Source organism: Centropristis striata, chromosome 17 (assembly GCF_030273125.1).
Source record: "Centropristis striata isolate RG_2023a ecotype Rhode Island chromosome 17, C.striata_1.0, whole genome shotgun sequence".
Taxonomy (NCBI): domain Eukaryota; kingdom Metazoa; phylum Chordata; class Actinopteri; order Perciformes; family Serranidae; genus Centropristis; species Centropristis striata.
This window is the reverse complement of record NC_081533.1, coordinates 4,398,862-4,416,859: the sequence shown is the minus strand read 5'-3', so window position 1 is coordinate 4,416,859 and position 17,998 is coordinate 4,398,862. Positions and strand designations below refer to the sequence as shown.

The window sequence follows — 17,998 nt, the reverse complement described above, 5'->3', positions numbered from 1 at the left end:
TCATAGTATGAGCCAGTGTGACTGTTTTTAATTTAATCTAATCGAGGTCAGTCTGTTCTCTCTTAACTGGAACTCTAATCTAACATTTCCTACTTTTGCTGCTACAAATTAAAAGCATCCAACAAGCGTAACATGGGATGGGGGGCTTTTATTGTGAAGGGAACAAAATGTATTTGTCCCTGAAGTTAGACCTATACTTGTCAGCGCTCTCTAGTGGACAAAGTATGTAATCACATCTTTGTTTTTTCTGTCCGCTGTTTTATTATTATTATTTTACGTATCGTCTGGCTCTCAGTCGGCGCTAACTTTAGGGACGAAAATATTTTGTTCCATTTGATTGCTTCACAATAAAAGACCAATAAAAGAGTTTTGCTTGCTTTTATTTTGAAGTAGCAAATGAAGGAAATGTTAACAGTTAGTGTAAAGAGTTAAGAGCAGTTAGACTTGGACTTAGAGTTAAACTTAAAAACAGTTTCTTACTCTGTGAATAATTTTCTGTGAATTCCTCATTTATGGGTCGTTAATTTGATAAAGTAGGTTATAGTGAGAAAATAACTGTCAAAAGTATTAAAAAAACGGCCAAAATAGGCTCAGACCCCAGAGGGTTAAAAGCATCCAACAAGTGAAAATGGGATGGGGGCTTTTATTGTGAAGGGAACAAAATGTATTCGAGCCAACTGCAACTTTTTTTATCACAATTAATCTCTGTATTGGCTTCACTTAAATCTACAATAAAGATAAAAATAAAGGCAACTAAGGTCAGAAGCTGTGAAGATTAGATCGGAGGAACACAATGAGACACTTGTATTACACCAGATAACAGATTCCCTCTGTGGTTTCCTGCAGAGCCAAACTCCTCCTCTATCTCTTCCTCCATGCAGGTCTCTGCAGCTTCACAGTAGCAGCACACAAACAGTTTTGTTGTCCCAACTTAGCTTGGCAGTGATAATTGTAGTTGCAGTCAAAAAAACAACACGATAAAGCCAACAGCCCACATCTGGACACGACTTATTATTCATCTACAATGCCTTAACCCTTTATCAGGCAAAGAAAAACTATGTTTGGTAACTTCAGGTAATATTTAGAGAAAAAAGTTGCAGATTTACTAGATTAAAGTGGCAAATCTACAAGAAAAAAATGCGCAGATTTAAGAGATTTAAAGCGGCAAATCTGTGCGAAAAAAGTTGCAAATTTACTGAAGTGGCAAATCTGCATGAAAAAAGTCGCAGATTTACTAGATTAAAGTGACAAATCTGCACGAAAAAAGTCGCAGATTTACGAGATTTAAAGTGTCAAATCTGCGTGAAAAAAGTTGCAGATTTACTAGATTAAAGTGGCAAATCTACAAGAAAAAAAGTAGCAGATTTCAGAGATTTAAAGTGGCAAATCTGCACGAAAAAGGTCGCAGATTTAAGAGATTTAAAGCAGCAAATCTGTGCGAAAAAAGTTGCAAATTTACTAGATTAAAGTGGCAAATCTGCACGAAAAAAGTCGCAGATTTACGAGATTTAAAGTGGCAAATCTGAGCGAAAAAAGTAGCAAATTTACTAGATTAAAGTGGCAAATCTACAAGAAAAAAAGTTGCAGATTTAAGAGATTTAAAGTGGCAAATCTGCGCGAAAAAAGTCGCAGATTTACAAGAAAAAAGTGGGAAAAAAGCAACTTTTTTCTGCCAGATTCACCACTTTAACCCTTAATAGGACTCATTGAAATACTTGCAAATTCCAAATTTCAACCCTAGAGAATATTGGAGGATATTACATACTGCCAGAATGTGTAAAAAAAAAAAAAACATACGAAAATAATATTTTGAGAAAAAAGTTTACGAGATTAAAGTGGAAAATCTACGAGAAAAAAAATGCACAGATTTAAGAAATTTAAAGTGGTGAATCTGGGAGAAAAAAGTTGCTTTCTTTCCCACTTTTTTCTCGTAAATCTGCAACTTTTTTTGCACAGATTTGCCACTTTAAATCTCTTAAATCTGCAACTTTTTTCTTGTAGATTTGCCACTTTAATCTAGTAAATTTGCAACTTTTTTTTGTATTTTTTCTCGAAATAATCTTTGCTGATTCGCTGGAAGAAATCCATGTGGTGAATCTGGGAGAAAAAAGTTGCTTATTTCCCACTTTTTTCTCGTAAATCTGCGACTTAGAATATAACTCTTACTACCACATATAGTTCTTTGCCTGATAAAGGGTTAAAACTCTTGGACTGCGCTGGATGGAGCATCTTAAAGTCCAAAAAGGCAATAAAAACATTCCTGGCCATCATGTCTCTCCCCTGTAGTTCCTGCCTACTATCTGATAGAAGTGAGAGCTGCCATCTTGGCAGGAAAAGCAACATTTTTGCTTGCTGAAAAGCTTTGCGTGTGTGTGTCTGTGCCAGAAGCTTTCATCAGGAACAACCTTCTGCATCTGAACTGTCAACCACAGAGAAAAAAAAGAGCACAAGTTTGTTTTTAGATTAAGAGTCTGTCCAAGTCAGACTACAAAAGATTTCCATAAATCGAAGTGTTGCAAGAGTTTGGAGGTAAAAGCAGGAAGAAAAAAAAAAGAATTTGCATGCAAGTTTTGTTTTTTCCTTCTCAGGCTGAGTGTTGCACCTCATGTTGTGAAATAAAGTATGGTAACACTTTACAATAACCATCTGATGTTTATAGATGGTTTATAAACCAATTATTAACCATTTACAAAGTGATATACATATTTAATCTTTAAATTTCTTTACATACTTAACATTGGTGTTGAAATGTTATAATGAGTGCAAACCTATTAATAAACTAATATTTATAATGTAACTGTTTGTTAATGGTAAAGTAACTATCAACTTACATTAATATATATATATTTCATTATGTTTGCATAATGCAGCCATCATTTTGTTGTGTAAACGTTTTTATTTTCTTTGTTTATTTTATTTTCATTTTTTGTTTACATATATGTATGTATATATGTACATACGCAAGATACCAGAGTTTTTAATTTAATTTTTATTTATTCAATTAATAAAAATAAAAAAATAAAAATAAAAATATATATATATATATAATTTTTTTATTATTATTATTGTTTGTGTGTCTGTTAATTCACTGTTAAAAATCAATACAAATTGTTGAAACAAAAACAAAAATGTTATAGTGAGTGCAAACCTATTAATAAAATAATAATTTTAATGTAATTGTTTGTTAATGGCAAAGTAACTATCAACTTACATTTATATACCATCTATTTGCCATTTATAAATTATAGTTCAACATCTATAAATGGTCTATTTACCATCTATAAATGATGGTTATTGTAAAGTGTTACCTAAAGGATTAAACGTTCACCAAATTCTGAGTCTTTTATCCATTGATCAGATATTTAAACCTGCAGTAATTGTACTTGAGCACTTTAGAGCAATTGCAACATTAACATATCACACTATAAAGTTTATCTTGATACAGTTTGCTGCCTATTTACACGTCCAGCAGACAAAAAACAACATTATTCATTTGAAGTTTTGTTTCTGTCCACATATATTCTGTCAATGTAGCTCTGTTTTTGGTCTCCAACAACTCCTGAAGGAATTATCTACATATTACATATCATACATTGGATTCATCACAGCTTTTTCCCCCGTAAAAACAGCTGCCTGCAGCCGTCGAACAATGTTGATGAGAGCAGTGAGACTCAACCAAAACAGTTAAGCTGCTAGCTTAGCTAAAAGATGCTAAAATGTGAAGCTAAGCGGCAACTTACAGGCCTAAAAAAATGGAGGCGATGCGTAAAAACATTAAACCTGCATTCTTTCTAACTGCCAGCAGGGGGCGAATCCACTGGCTGCAAAAATGACATGGTTGTATAGAAGCCTATGAGAAAATTACCTTACTTCTCATTTGATTTATTACCTCAGTAAACATTTTCCGAATGAGTTTTTGGTCTCAATCGCTAGTTTCAAGTGTTTTCAATACAACATGGTGTTTGTTTTGTAAATGATGGTCCCATTTAGAGTAAAATAGGCAATAAACAGGGTATGCTTTACCTTCGAAATGGTAAAGTTTCTACCATAGCATTCTCATATTTGAACATTTGGACCCTTTTCCAGTCTGTTTTCAGTTTATGCTAGCAGTTACATTTAAGCTGTGAACCGTCTGTGAACCAGCACTAGAACCAGGTTTGCATTGGTTGAAAATGGGGTTCTTGATACCCAATGTAGCTAACCAGCGCTAGCTCATAACTAAGCTTCACCTTCTCTTGTCTGAATATGGTCACTCCTGGCTCCAAAAAAAAAACAGAAGCCTGTTGCCAAAAACCAAGATGGTGGCAGCTAAAATGCTGAACTCTTGGGTTTGAAAAAATTGGTCCACAAACCAACAGGTGACCTCATACTGTCCACATCTCACATGCCGTCTACAGGATCACCCTTAATCCATTAGAATATGATGGAAAAGTCCATTTCTAGTATTAAAGTCAAACAGACCCAACCAAGTACTGAGTCATATAGATGGACATACTTTTAGAGGCCAACATTTACATATTAAACATACTTTTTAAAACTGGTCTTGAGACACTGAATTTTAGTTCTTCATTAAATGTAAGCCATAATCATTATAATTAGAAGAAATTAAATAAATGAAGACATAAAATGTTTCATTCTGTGTGTAATGGATCTATATAATGTGTTATTTCCACTTTTTGAATTGAATTACTGACATAAATAAACTTTTCTATGATATTCTGATTCATTGAGATGCTCCTGTATGTGTTAGTTGATGACGTAAATATAAAAGTATTGATCAGTGCAGCTTTAAGTTATCATTTTGCTCATTTTTAATTGTATTTAGATATGATTCTTGCACGGGTTGCTTTGTAGAGCTTATTTAGTGTAAAACATTCTTAACCATTCCTCAAAGTAAGGTATCTAAAAGCTTTTGTTTCAGAATTGGAAAAGATATCAAATTGTCAATATGAATACCAATATGAAACATTTTAAACCTAGTTTTGATTTAAAAAATGGCAGTGCTTCCACACAAACAGGTACAAAAAACAAACAAATTACCACACATACTGCATTCTTCAGCCTTCACACACACACACACACAAACAAACACACACAGAGTATCGTACGATGGCCCTGAGAGCTCACATCGCTGCAATTTAAGAAATCACATGTAAATACACAAAACACAAGCAAACTGAGAAAACATCTTCATCAATCTGACAACACAAGAGCAGCATTTAGAAAACGCTGCAAAGACCACAACACAACAGAAGAGTTGCCAGAGGACACTTAAAAGTGATGCACACGTCTGGACACGCTTGATATTATCACGTTATTTCAAGATAATTGTATTTTCATGTTATAATGTGATAAATAACGTTAGCCCACTAGCGTTAGCCTGCTAGCGTTAGCCTGCTAGCGTTAGCCCACTATCCCGTATCAATCACAATCACAGTTAAACAAATCAAATAAATTAATGACATTTTAGTTGGTCTCTCTCAACGGCACCGAGTTGGTCTTAGTCTTGCTAGCCCGCTAACGCTAGCACGCTATAGATCGCCGGCTAACGTTAGCAAGCTATGATCAGCCGCTAACATTATAACGTGAAATCATCATTACCTTGAAATAACGTGATAATATCATGTGTGTCCAGATGTGTGCATCACTTTTAAGTGTCCTCTGGAAACACTTCTGTTGTGTTGTGGTCTTTGCGGCGTTTTCTAAATGCTGCTCTTGTGTTGTCAAATTGATGGGCTAGCAAGACCACGACCAACTCGGTGCCGTTGAGAGAGACCAACTAAAACGTGTATCATTCGTTTATTTGATTCGTTTAACTGAAATGTAATTGATACAGGCTCGCGGGCTAATGCTAGCTGGTTAACGCTATATATCACTAATAACATGAAAATATCATTATCATGAAATAAAGTGATAATTTCACGTTATAACGTTAGCCGCAATCGATAGCTTGCTAGCATTAGCAGGCTAGCAGGACTAAGACATTGAGAGAGACCAACTAAAACGTGTATCATTTTAAGTTTAACTGCATGTGATGTGATTGATACAAGCTAGCAGGCTAACGCTATATATCACGTTATAATATGAAAATATCATTATCATCAATCATCGTTATAAGGTTATAATGTGAAATTATAATTATCTTGAAATAACGTGATAATATCAAGCGTGTCCAGACGTGTGCATCACTTTTAAGTGTCCTCTGGAAACACTTCTGTTGTGTTGTGGTCTTTGCAGCGTTTTCTAAATGCTGCTCTTGTGTTGTCAGATTGATGAAGATGTTTTCTCAGTTTGCTTGTGTTTTGTGTATTTGCATGTGTTTTCTTTTCGCTGTGAGCCTTCAGGGCCACCGTAGATTCGTCCTCATTGCAGGTCGCACCTCTGCAGCTCTTCTCAGGCCTCTAGTCTTCCAGCTTAAAGGGAAATACCACTCAATTTTAGCTTAAAACCACCCAAACGTCTAAGAACAGTCTGGGTCGGAGGCGAGAGCGTCTCTTTAGTCTGACGTCTCTCTGATGTACAGCTCCACTGCACACACTCGCCGAGCTGGAAAAACGATGACACAGTCCAGAGTGTTTTATTTTCTCGGGGATCAGGGGACATTTTCCAGCGTGGAATCCATCACACTGTCACAATAAAGAAGCTCGAGGAACGAAAACGTCTCCTCGGGCTTCAAAGTGAAACCCCCCCCCCCCTTTTCTTTTTTCTTCCAGTGACAGATTACAGTTTTTAGCTTTGGGGAAGAGCTGCTCGTAAATACAGATTTCTGCTGCGACGAGGCTTAAAAACAGGAAATGTGAGTTCAGTGGAGTGATATTCCCCTTCAAACGACCCCCCGAAAAAAAAAAGAAAAAAAAAAAAGGTGGCGTGTAAATAAGCTGTGTAATACAGTACGGGTCTTAATTGTGTCAGAGCGATGCTGCTACTGATTGTTGGGCGAAGGCAAAGTTTCTTTTTAAATCTATGGTTCTTGCTTCTATGCTTGGTTGGACTCAGGAATGCGAGGGCACCAGAGTCCATGGGAACAAGTGTTTTATACTTAGAAAGTTGTTTTTCTCCATTTTTTCTTCTTTTTTTTTTTGCAAGATAATCTCAGTTCATCCCTTTATATCTCGAGTTCGGATATCATCTGCCTACACCAAGCAGATAAATTAAGTTCTTTGCAGGTTTTCAGGTTGTGTGTGAGGTCCACAGTGTATATATTATGTATATGTGTGTGTGTGTGTGTGTGTGTGTGTGTGTGTGAGGAGAGGAGACGGAGGAGTGGAAGGCCTGTGGAGGAATGAGGGAGTACAGGGTCAGAGCGAGGCGACAGGCTTGTTCAGTCAGCCGGCGGATGAGGAATTGATCCGCCGGGAAATCTTTTTTCGGCCGCAGAGGGAGAAACAGAAAAAGAAGTCGAGAGAAATCCGTCTGAGTTTTTAAGAAGGAAAAGAAAAATCCTTCTTTGTTGCATTTTTCTCCGTTTCGGCCTTCATATCTGAATTCCTGAAAAAACCTGTGATTGCATTAACATACTGTCTTTTTTTCCTCTTCCTTCTCCAGTCCAGACGTCTTTTATTTTTTTCTTTCAGTAGCGCCTTTTCTCTCTTCTACTCCAGGATTTGTTTGTTCCAGACAGGTCATCTCTCTTTTTTTCTGCCTCTCTTCTACCCCCCCCCCCCCCCCCCCTCCCCCCCACGCATCATTAGTGCTTGATCTGCAGCCAGATCTTCACCTCTCCCTTCTTATTCTCCCTCTCCTTCCCTCTGCACTTGATTGCTTGTTTTCTTTCAAGTGCCGCCATGTCTTTTTTAACTTTTCTCGTCCTCCGAGCGAGCCTTTTTATTCTCACATTCCAGCAGTGTCAAAGTGCTCTGTCCTTGGGTCCTTTCTGGACTTCCTCCTCGTGTTTTTCAGCCTTTTTACTTCCACTTTTGTTACATTCACGGATGTTTTTTTCTCCATCCAAGCGTCCTCTCCTGCTCCCCGTCCCTTCAGGGTTTCTTTGGTCGCCCGTTGCGCGGCAGGTTCTCCACCGTGTTGCTGAGTCGGTACTTGACGATGATGCTGTGCACGGTGGACTTGGGCATCCTCAGCTCCTGCCCGATGGCTCCCTCCGACTTGCCGTCCTTCCAGAGGTCCACCACTCGCTGCCGCTGCACCACGTCGTGCTCCTTGGTCTTCTGGCAAGCAGCGTTTGGCCCTCCGGCGGCTCCCCACGCAGCTCCCCCGGCGGCCCCGGCGGCGGCGGCGGCTTCTGTGGGGGCAGACAAGCGGCAGACTGTAGTGGAGGCTCGGAGAGGGGAGCAGGGTAATGTCACACTTTACTGGTCCCCGTAGGGAAGGAACGCTCTGCTAGTCTGTCTCCCTCCTCTGCAGGGAGGTCAGAGGTCAGGGGGGGGGCTCCTGTTAGACGCTTCCTGGTGGCAGAACTGACGGCTGAAACAGTTTCCCAACAATCCTATAGAGGAAGTGGTGCGAGGCTGAGATAGAGCCATGTGTGGAACAGCAGAAATGACAAAAGTTCACTGGGAAATTTGGTGTGTCGTTATGTTTTGTAGGGCTGCTTAATTATGTTACCGTTATGTTTTTATGTGATTTTTTTAACATGATTATGCATTGAAAAAAAATCATGCATTCATAGATTATTCTTTTAAAAACAGCTTAATTTAACTGAAATACAAATAAAACTAACTTAAAGTTTAAAAATAAAATAATTAGATGAATAGAAAAAATAATATGTAGTATTTATATGTGTATATACATTTAAATAAATAATAATAATATAAAATAATACAAATAATTATAATAATAATAAGCATTATTATTAAAATTATAATAATAATAATAATAATAATAATAATAATAATTATTATTATTATTAATAACAATAATAATAATAATAATAATAATAATAATAATAATAATAATAATAAAATACAATAATTAGATGAAAAGAAAAAAGAATAATATGTAGTATATATGTGTATACATTGAACTAAATAATAATAATAACATAAAAAATACTAATAATTATAATAATAATAAGCATTATTAATATAATCATTATGATTATTATTATTATTATTATTTAAAGATAAAATAATTAGATGAATAGAAAAAATGTAGTATATATATGTGTATATACATTTAAATAAATAATATAATAACATAAAAATAATACTAATAATTATAATAAGCATTAATATTATAATAATAATAATTATTATTAAAAATAAAAATAATTAGATGAATAGAAAAAAGAATAATATGTAGTGTATATATATGTGTATACATTTAAATAAATAATAACATAAAAAATATTAATAATTATAATAATAATACGCATTATTATTATAATTTTAATTATTATTAAATAATCAAATAAAAAATAAAGATTAAAAAATAGACTATATATCTTCAATGTATAAAATAATAAATAACAAAAAATGATGAATGAATAAAGTAAATACATAAAATCTAGTATATGAATATATATTAATGTAAAAAAAAAATTATAATTATAATTTAATTATAAACAAAATAATAAATAAAGACAAAAATAAATAAGTTAAACTGTATGTTCAATGTATAAAGATAACAAATAAAATATTTGATGAATAAATAAAACAAACAATCTATAGTAAATACATATATGTCAATTTGAATAAACAATATTAATATGATAATAATGAAATAATGAAAAATATATAAAAAATAAATTAGGTAAACTGTATTTTCAATGTATAAAACTTTAAAAAAAAAGATGAATAAATAAAATAAAAAATATCTCGTCTATGCATGTATATCAATCAATAAATAATAATACCATGATAATAATAATAAAATAATAAATAATGATAAACTATATGTTCAATACATTAAAAAAATACGAAAAAAATTAACGAATAAATAAAATAAAAATATAAAAATTGATGAATAAATAATGTATATCAATCAATAAATAATAATAACATGATAATAACAAAATAACAAATAACGATAAACTGTATGTTCAACGTATAAAAATAATAATAAACTCAATTATGTTATGTACGAGAACATCCATAGCCTACTGAAAACTACTAAACTTATATTTAATGAATAAAGATAATAATAAAGAATAAACTGAATGAAATGAGATCAGTGTTGTGATGTTAAAGCACTGCCACAAACAACTTAAAAACAACTAAAGATAAATCCAACATATTCCAGTCAGAGCACCACTGGGAAGCTGCATTTATAACACAAGACAAAAGGAGAAGATCATAAAACAGATTATAACTCAGAATCACAACTCAACATAGGAATCAATTAATCAGCAGCCTGGAAACGCTGCAGTTCACAGAGTGCAGCTACACACACACAAGATGCATATTTATAGAGAGAGAGAGAGAGAGAGAGAGAGAGAGAGAGAGAGAGAGAGAGAGAGAGAGAGAGAGAGAGAGGGGGAGAGGGGGCTATTAATGGAGGGCAAAATAATCAGAGCATTTTGTTGTTTTAACTCCGTCCATTCCTCCTCCTCCTCCTCCTCCCTGCTGAGTCTCAACTCTCTGGAGGCTCTTTGGTCTATTTCCTCCATGTCTGACTCCTTCCACCCTGTATTCACCACTTAAATCATGTTTAAATGACATGTTGGTATATGTTTTTCACCTATATGACCTGATAATAATAATTGATTTTTTTATTCTGATTTACTGGATTAAAACATTTAGAACCAAAAAGAAACAAAGAAAAAACAACATTTCATTGACCAACATGGTAATTTTGTGTCGTTTTTTTAGTCATTTTGTGTCATTTTGTGTCTTTTTTTGTCATTTTGTTTCTTTTTTTTAGTCATTTTGTGTCTTTTGTTGTGTCTCTTTTAGTTATTTTGTGTCTTTTTTTGGTCATTTTGTGTCTTTTTTTGTCATTTTGTGTCTTCTGTGTTTTTTTTGTCATTCTGTCTTCTTATTTTGTGTCTTTTTTAGTAATTTTGTGTCTTTTTTAGTAATTTTATGTCTTTTTAGTAATTTATTTATTTTTTTGTCATTTTGTGTCTTTTTTACTAATTTTGTGTCTTTCTTAGTCATTTAGTCCAACATAAAATGTGATTTTGAATCTTTTTTTTACTTTCAAAACACTATCATGCTCAGTAAATAATTTTAAATGTTGCAGATGTGAAGAAAGCTTTTGGAGCCTCCCGAGGGTTAAAGAGAAGGAGGAGGTGAGGAGGAGGTGAGGAGGAGGTGCGACCCCAATCAGGAGCATGAATGTGGCCTCATCGCTGCTTGTTTCCTGCCAGAGTTCACCATGTTCAGACTGGAGCTCTAACTCTCAGCTCTTTGGGGCCAAGAACTATGTTTGGTAGCTTCAGTGGATATAAACTGGGTCCCCGTGTCTCTGTTTGGTCCTAGAAACATGGATTTATTCCAGATAATCAGCAAAGATCAGACTACGTCACAGACACCATGACATCTGACCAATCACTATGATTATAATATGATAATATTAACTTTATGGACCTGGACCTCTTTTTTGTGTCTCTATGGTCATTTTGTGTTTTGTTGTGTCTTTTTTAGGTATTTTGTGTCTTTTTTTGGTAATTTTGTGTCTTTTGGGGTCATTTTGTGTCTTTTTTTGGTCATTTTGTGTCTTTTTTGTTTCTTTTTTGTTTCTTTTATAGTTATTTTGTGTCTTTTTTTGGTCATTTTGTGTCTTTTGTTGTGTCTTTTTTAGTTATTTTGTGTCTTTTTTGGTTATTTTGTGTCATTTTTTGGTCATTTAGTGTAATTTTTTGGTCATTTTGTGTCTTCTTTGGTCATTTTGTGCCTTTTTTGGTAATTTTGTGTCTTTTTTTGGTCATTTTGTGTCTTTTTGTGTCTTTTTTGTTTCTTTTATAGTTATTTTGTGTCTTTTTTTGGTCATTTTGTGTCTTTTGTTGTGTCTTTTTTAGTCATTTTGTGTCTTTTTGTGACTTTTTTGGTCATTTTGTGTCTTTTGTTGTGTCTTTTTTAGTTATTTTGTGTCTTTTTTGGTTATTTTGTGTCATTTTTTGGTCATTTTGTGTCATTTTTTTCGTCATTTTGTGTCTTTTTTGGTCATTTTGTGCCTTTTTTGGTCATTTTGTGTCTTTTTTTGGTCATTTTGTGTCTTTTTGTGTCTTTTTTGTTTCTTTTATAGTTATTTTGTGTCTTTTTTTGGTCATTTTGTGTATTTTGTTGTGTCTTTTTTAGTCATTTTGTGTCTTTTTGTGTCTTTTTTGGTCATTTTGTGTCTTTTGTTGTGTCGTTTTTAGTTATTTTGTTTCTTTTTGTGGTCATTTTGTGTCTTTTTTTGCTAATTTTGTGTCTTTTTTTAGTCATTTTCTCTCTTTTTTCAGTCATTTGCATGCTTGTGCCCTGCCAGAGTTCAGGATGTTCAGACTGCTGCTCAGCCTGCTCAGCTCTCAGGCAAAAAATAAAAAAAAGCCACGGAGCAGCAACACAAACTCTTGCGCGCGACTATTTCTGCGAGGCGGCGGCGGCGGCGGCGGCGGCGGCCCCGCCCTCTCCGCCGACCGGCTCACAAGTCACAACACGACGTTTACACAGCCGAGCTCCTGCTGCGGTTTCTGTCCCTCAAAATACCTCGGGACAAAGTCCGAATGTTTTCTTGGCACGGCCAGACACACACACACACACACACACACACACACACACACACACACACACACACACACACACAGCATAATGACATTTTCAGAGATAGGCCCTGGCTCTCCAGAATGCAATGCTTCTGACAGATGTCTCAGTCTACAATTACATAAATCAAGATACAGTGAGTGAGGCTGCTGTGGCTTCTCTTCAGGGCAGCAGAGCTATTGGGGAATATCAGGTTCTCCCAGTTATCTCTGCCACATCGCCGCTATCTAAACATCTCCCGACACGAACACACATGCAGAGCGTCTGCCGAGCATATGCTGTTACCAAACTAATTATGAGAAAATAAATCCACAGAGTGCCAGTGTTGCTGTGACAGACTGCAGGCCAGGAGAGCTGGAGACAGAGCAGATTCTTTTCTCTTTTTATGATTTAAAAATCCCGAAAGCTGCAAACTCAATAAGTAATGAGAGCCACAACAGGGCTTCACGAGAGAAAATAAACATGCCTGAAAAAGAAAATAATAGTGCTCAGACAGGTTTGATAGCGCTCCAGACTGAGCTGCTTTCTTGTTGCACAACGTGTCGGTGCTGCTGAGTTTTGAGGTTTGGAGGTTTGGACATGTTAAGAGATGAAATGCCTTAATATAGCAGTGCAGCACGTTCCTCTTTGATTCGGGTAATGTCTATTTCAGGTGTCTGTCTGGCAGCCACATCACAAACTCAGCTACACATGTCTTTTTCCACTGTCCACTCGCTCTTTCTTTCTTTCTTTCTGTTTTTTTTTTTTTTTTTTTTGCAGGTTTCACAACTTTAAGCAGCTGAGGGAGATAAAGTGTCGGCTCTCAGAGCTGCTTAAGAATCCATCAGGTAGTTCTTCGCTACACATATTTAAGGATTACATTGAAACTTGAGAGTTAACCCTTTATGGGGCCAAGAACTATGTTTGGTAGCTTCAGTGGATATAAACTGGGTCCCCGTGTCTCTGTTTGGTCCTAGAAACATGGATTTATTCCAGAGAATCAGCAAAGATCAGACTACATCACAGACACCATGACATCTGACCAATCACTATGATTATAATATGATAATATTAACTTTATGGACCTGGACCTCTTTTTTGTGTTTCTTTTGGTCATTTCGTGTCTTTTGTTGTGTCTTTTTTTAGTTATTCTGTGCCTTTGTTGGTCATTTTGTGTCTTTTTTTTTGGTCATTTTCTGTCTTTTGTTGTGTCTTTTTTAGCAATTTTGTGTCCTTTTTGATCATTTTGTGTCTTTTTTTAGTTATTTTGTGTCTTTTTTGATCATTTTGTGTCTTTTTTATTTTTATTTTTAGTCTTTTTTTAGTCATTTTGTGTCTTTTGTTGTGTCTTTTTTAGTTATTCTTTGTCTTATTTTGTCATTTTGTGTCTTTTTTGGTCATTTTGTGCCTTGACCTCCAATATTAAAATGAAAAATTTTGAAAAAAAATCTGCAAGAAACAGTTATACAAAAAGTTATTCTTAAATGACTTGTACGAGGAGAACTTGACTATGACAGCATATTAGAGCATATTAAGAATGAATAAAAATAAAAATACAAACCCGGGCAAGGGGGGAGGTAATATTTTGAGAAAAAAGTTGCAAATTTACTAGATTAAAGTGGCAAATCTACAAGAAAAAAAGTCGCTTTACGAGAAAAAAGCAACTTTTTCTCCCAGATTCACCACTTTAAATCTAATAAATCTGCAAAAACTTTTCTCGTAGATTTGCCACTTTAATCTCGTAAACTTTTTTCTCAAAATATGACCCCCGTCCCCCGCGTCTGTATGGTTTTTTTTACACATTCTGGCTGTAATATCCTCCAATATTCTCTAGGGATGAAATTTGGAATTTGCAAGTATTTCAATGAGTGCCCTATTAAGGGTTAAATGACTGTTGTCCTGAAATCCCAGAGTCACTCTTTTCCTCCCGACTGAATGTTTTTCTGCTACAACATAACCATATAAAGATGGAATTCCTCAGATGATATCTTTAAATAGAAGCAAGGTTTTGGACCGGTTTTGCCCATCATCAGCGTAAGTTGCCAAGTAATCAAGTCCAGATCCCTCAGAAAGGCCAGTTTCTGCTGAGACCACAAGAACTGTGATCAGCGTGTGTTTTCTCATACAGATTCATGATTTAAGACAAAATAAAACGTGGCTGTCATGTCGCTTTGTCACGCTCTCCTCTCAGGAACGCTGCACAAAGAATATTTTGTCATCTAGCGGTTTAGTGGACTGAAATCATTAGTGTCCATCTCTAAGTGAACCTCAAGGAGCACTGCTAGGACTTTCACTTACACACAGTTTTGGGACTCCACAGACTTTTTAAAAGGCATGTTTAAATTACACTAATTAAATAATTAGTACTAATACTTTTTTTCCTGTAAAAAAATTTATTTCGTAATTACCTATTCCTTGATTTAATCTACTTATTGTACCTTTTTATGGATTAATTTTACATCGTTTTTTCTTATTATCCTGTTTTATTTACTTATTTTCACTCCTTTTTTATTTATTTTTATTAATATTTATTTATATGTATGTATGTATGTGTACGTATGTATAAATATATATATATATATATATATATAATTTTTATTTATGTATTTTATTTATTTTCCCTTGTATTCATTTTATATATTTTTTTCTTATTATCCTATTTTATCTACTTATTTTTACACTCCTTTTTCATTTTTATTTTTTATTATTATTTATTTATATGTATGTATGTATGTATATATATATATATTTTTTTTTATTATTTTTAATTCTGTCCTCTTGTTTTGTGTGTTGATGTTTATTATGATGCCCCTTATTACAAGTCCTATGTCAGGAAATGTTTAAAAATGTTTATGTTTGCAAAATTCTTAAAATGCTAAAATAAAAAGTTGAAAAAATTTTTTTACACCAATTATCACAGCTAGAAACCGTAAAAACCGAATTTTAGTTCCTATTTTCAAATTTCCGCTGGCAACACTTTATTTATTTTCTGACACATTTGCAACACGTCAGGAAAAACAACCAAATCGAAAAGTAACTTCATTCTAAATATCAAATTTTTTTGTTGAAAATCAGCAAAAATAAACCCTTTGCAAGAGCCAGATTCTGTTAAAAACATTAAATTCTGCACTTCTCAGCACAACTGTGAAGCCGTGAATGACTCAGATGAGATAAACAGTCATGTGAGAAAAATTCAGTAAAACTTTGACTAAACTGCAGGCTGTTTACACAGAGCTGAGAGGAGAGGACAGGAGAGGAGAGACTGTAAGTAGAGGTCTTAAAAATGTAAATAGTTCAATATGTATAACATGTGAAGACCCAATTTATTTTTCCCAGTATTGGTAAAACTCGAAGGACTTGGAAAAATGTTGTTCATATACATTTTTGTAAGATAAATTATCAAAGAAATTCAACTTTTGTACTTCTATTGCATAAAAACACTTTCTGCTGCAACACTTCTGTGCAACATAAATATTCTGTTTCTTACGGTTTTATATTCTATATTTATGACAATCACTGTGAGCCAATGCAACAGAATTTTGTTCATGTGCATATTTTTATGTATAACTGAATGACAATAAAGTCTGTGTAAGTCAGTAAAGTCTGTCTCTTTTAACAATTTATGTCAATATACCTGTGTTATTCTGCACAAAATACATTTCTGTGTTCTCCTCCCTTCTAGCCATGTCTGTGCTGATTCCATAGAGGTACAGAACTTATATATTTCAGTTTAAAAACAAGTCCACAGTGAGTAAAATGTGTAAAAAAACCGACCTAAAAAAAATTGCCAAAATCAGCGCAGGACAGGCCGAAATACTCTTAACCTCCAAAACCTGCATCCCACATTTCCCATAATGCAACTCAGTCGTCTTTCGCCACAACCTGCTCTCCTGCTTCACTCAAACTTCATGCATCTAGTTTGTAATGCAGGCTTTTATTTAACACCCTGATGATATACACACTACACTACTTTGTGGTGTACCACAGGGATCTATTCTTGGACCGATATTATTTCTTATTTATATTAATAATTTATCAAATGTCTCAAATAACAACTCTGGTTCATTCTCACTCAAATTTAAATTCTCTGATTAAAAATGTAAATGTTTTTTTCTTAATTTGTGTTTGTTACAGGCAAAACGAGTGATTGCTCTAACATGGAAAAACATTGGTAAACCAAGCATATCACAGTGGTTTAAGGAACCGTGAAGATCTATAACAGGGGTCTCAAACTCATGGCCCGCGGGACAATTGCGGCCCTTGTGACGATATTTTGTGGCCCCCACCTTGATATGAAAGTTTAATGTGAGTTTTATATGAATGGCACTTTACCGTGTTGTGTGTAGAATGTCCCTTTAATTACTTTTTTGAGTAATTTTGTGTCTTTTTTAAAATAATTTTGTGTCTTTTTTGGTAATTCTGTGTAATTTTTTGGTAATTTTGTGTATTTTTTAAAATAATTTTGTGTCTTTTTTGGTAATTCTGTGTATTTTTTTGGTCATTTTGTGTCTTTTTTAATAATTTTGTGTTTTTTTTGGTCATTTTGTGTCTTTTTTTTGTCATTTTGATACTGCCTCCAGCGGCCCCCAGGTAATTTGAGTTTGAGACCCCTGCATTATTTGTTATCTTTGTCATTTTATGTTATTATAACTGTGCAATTAAATAAACCATGAATCATAAACCATCACTATGACATCATCAGGGTTACTTTCGACTGCAAAGCCACACAAGATATTACACAACAGAGTGGTATTTCTCATGATGAATGGAGTGCTCCTTTAAACATTTGAATAAATGAGCATTTTCTGCTTGAGCAAGCAAAGCCACTTCCTGTCCTATAATCTTCCCATATTAATCTTCCACCAGCCGAGACAGAATATTGACGGGAAACTTTCACCTCCGCGAGGAAACAAGAATCTGGTTTTAACGCTGACGGCTTGCCAAGAGTCAAACAGATCAAACGAACTGGTGTTCTTGTGTAAATCAACTTGAATACTATAATTATAGATGCCTTAATGCCTTCTGATGTTTGTTCTTAACGGCCTGGAACACGTCCACCTCTCTCTCTCGCTCTCACACCCACACACCCACACAGAGCACCTGAGGTGGCAGGTGGAGGCTGAAATCACACCTAACTGACCCCTGAAGCACTTTTAAAGGGAGATAACACACTTTTCCACAAAGAGTCGGAGATATTAAACCCAACATGCTGCACTTCGATAAATTAAAAAATACAGATTCCCAGGGTATCATTTAAAACATATTCACCTGTAATTCAGTCTAAAATAACCCATATAATTAAAAAAAAAAAGCCTTAAGATCTTAAAGGGATAGTTCACATTTATTAATATGGGGTTGTATGAGATACTAATCTA

The 17,998-nt window shown here is 34.6% G+C and overlaps 1 protein-coding gene across 1 annotated transcript in view; it reads right to left on the bottom strand.

The window, feature by feature from the left end:
- Positions 1–7,845: 7,845 nt before the first annotated feature.
- Positions 7,846–17,998, bottom strand: part of chd3 (chromodomain helicase DNA binding protein 3) — a 96,336-nt gene continuing 86,183 nt past the window's right edge. The window contains 1 exon segment of the mRNA XM_059354770.1: positions 7,846–8,239. Within this exon segment, the coding sequence (XP_059210753.1) occupies positions 7,977–8,239 (263 nt within the window). The 3' untranslated portion in view covers positions 7,846–7,976.